Genomic DNA, 1,869 nt, shown 5'->3' with positions numbered 1-1,869 from the left:
ACCTCACAATGCTTACATATTTTTCACTCCACTCTCCAACCCAGTAAATTATGTCAGCATTTTGAATTGTCGGTTTGTAAGTCCTGCACTTAGTACTAAACGAGTACCTGCAATGGTTATAACTTGAGGGCCTCAAAATTTACTGCATATCTATCTAGGTTCACAAAATCAAAATTTCATTTTAGGTTACCTATGGCAACTCCTTCTGACCATATTGTTCTTTAAGTCGAATTAAGGCGACATTAAATGAGCAGAGGAATTGAAGAAATGGACAAGATCCGGGTACATGAAACAAAAGAACAAGCAACCACCACAATTTGCCAAAAAGGAAAATGGTAACCACCACAAAATCACAAAGTTTTAACCTGAATGGCAATCTCTGATATTGGTGGTAAACCCCAAGGGCAGGTCCTCACAAAGCCAGCTCACCTCACACCCTATCACACTCGACACTCGTCAGTGGTCATAGTTCATCACTGCACAGCTCTCCCACTCGGCCACTCTCACTCCCACGCCGACACTCGCCATAATGCGCCGCCTCCACCTCGCCGCCGCCGTCCTCGCCGTCTTCCTCCCCCTCGCCGTCTCCGCGGCCGGGGGCAAAGCAGCGGCAGCTAAGGCGCCCGTTGCCCCGCCGGCCCCGCCGAACATCACGGCGGCCATGGCGAAGGGCGGGTGCAAGGCGTTCGCGGCCCTGGTGGCGGCCTCGCCGGACGCGCACTCCACGTTCCAGTCGGCCGGGGACGGCGGCGTGACGGCCTTCTGCCCCAGCGACGACGCCGTGAGGTCCTTCATGCCCAGGTACAAGAACCTCAGCGCCGACGGCAAGGCGTCGCTGCTGCTGTTCCACGCCGTGCCCGTGTACTACGCGCCGCGGAGCCTCAAGTCCAACAACGGCGTCATGAACACGCTCGCCACCGACGGCTCCGCCAACAACTTCAACTTCACGGTGCAGAACGAGGGCGAGCAGGTGACCATCAAGACGGACGCCTCCGACCACGCCGCGCGGGTCAAGTCCACCGTCTACGACAAGGACCCCATCGCCATCTACGCCGTGGACACGGTGCTCGAGCCGGTGGAGCTCTTCGAGCCGGCGGAGTCCCCGGCGCCGGCGCCGGCTCCCGCCCCTGTCGCCGACGCGCCCAAGGCCCCCAAGAAGCAGGCGCGCCACCGGCCTGTAGCGGACGCGCCCGGACCGGCCGCCGAGGACGCGGCGCCCGCCGACCAGAGGAAGAACTCTAAGAAGAGCGCGGCGTCCGCCGCCCCGTGTCTGCCATGGGCCGCAGTCCTGCCTGTCGTCGTGGCCGTGGCCGCCGCTCTGGCTTAGCCGCTTGTCCTCCTTCGCGGTGGACCTGCACGGGAGGTAGTGGTGTGTCGGTGGATTGCGTTGCGTGTGTCCTTTGTGTCTGTCGGTCAGTGCGTGTGCTCGTGCAGTGAAATTTCTATCTTTACTCTTTCTTGCCACATTAATGTTGTTTAGTATAATAATTTGATGTGATAAAGCAGTTTGAATCTCAGTCAGACCTAAATATTGGAAACCGATGGTTTTGCATGTTTCAACGGGGTCTCAGTAACTTTTGGACTGTTCTTTTGAGAATCCTTCTGGAGTGTTTTTTTTAGCATTTTTTGAGTGTTTGGATAGATCAATGTTGTTCTCTGAAGCCGGCCAGCTTCGATGCAGCGTGCAGCAGCCGTAGCCTGCAGTGTTTTCTTCCGGCAGGTGTTTCCGCGGACCAGGGCGTGGGAAAAGTGCACGAACTGATTTTCTTTTACGAAATAATTCTTGCATTACTCAATCATCAAAGGTTACAATCACGCATGACAATATCCAAAACACACTTTGACCATACCCAAGCCATAAAACAATTC

The 1,869-nt window shown here is 55.6% G+C and overlaps 1 protein-coding gene across 1 annotated transcript; it reads left to right on the top strand.

Moving 5' to 3' along the window:
• Positions 1-418: 418 nt before the first annotated feature.
• On the top strand, positions 419-1,560 carry LOC100037567 (fasciclin-like arabinogalactan protein 1). Its single transcript, XM_044477316.1, has one exon. It carries the CDS (start codon positions 530-532, stop codon positions 1,325-1,327), a length of 798 nt encoding a protein of 265 aa, XP_044333251.1. The 5' UTR covers positions 419-529; the 3' UTR covers positions 1,328-1,560.
• Positions 1,561-1,869: the final 309 nt, after the last annotated feature.

Source organism: Triticum aestivum, chromosome 2D (assembly GCF_018294505.1).
Source record: "Triticum aestivum cultivar Chinese Spring chromosome 2D, IWGSC CS RefSeq v2.1, whole genome shotgun sequence".
Classification (NCBI taxonomy): domain Eukaryota; kingdom Viridiplantae; phylum Streptophyta; class Magnoliopsida; order Poales; family Poaceae; genus Triticum; species Triticum aestivum.
Note: the sequence above shows the minus strand (reverse complement) of the source record. Positions and strands in the feature narration are given on the sequence as shown.

Bases quoted from the DNA above. Each gene is read 5' to 3' on its own strand.
- LOC100037567 (XM_044477316.1), top strand. From the start codon at position 530: ATGCGCCGCCTCCACCTCGCCGCCGCCGTCCTCGCCGTCTTCCTCCCC.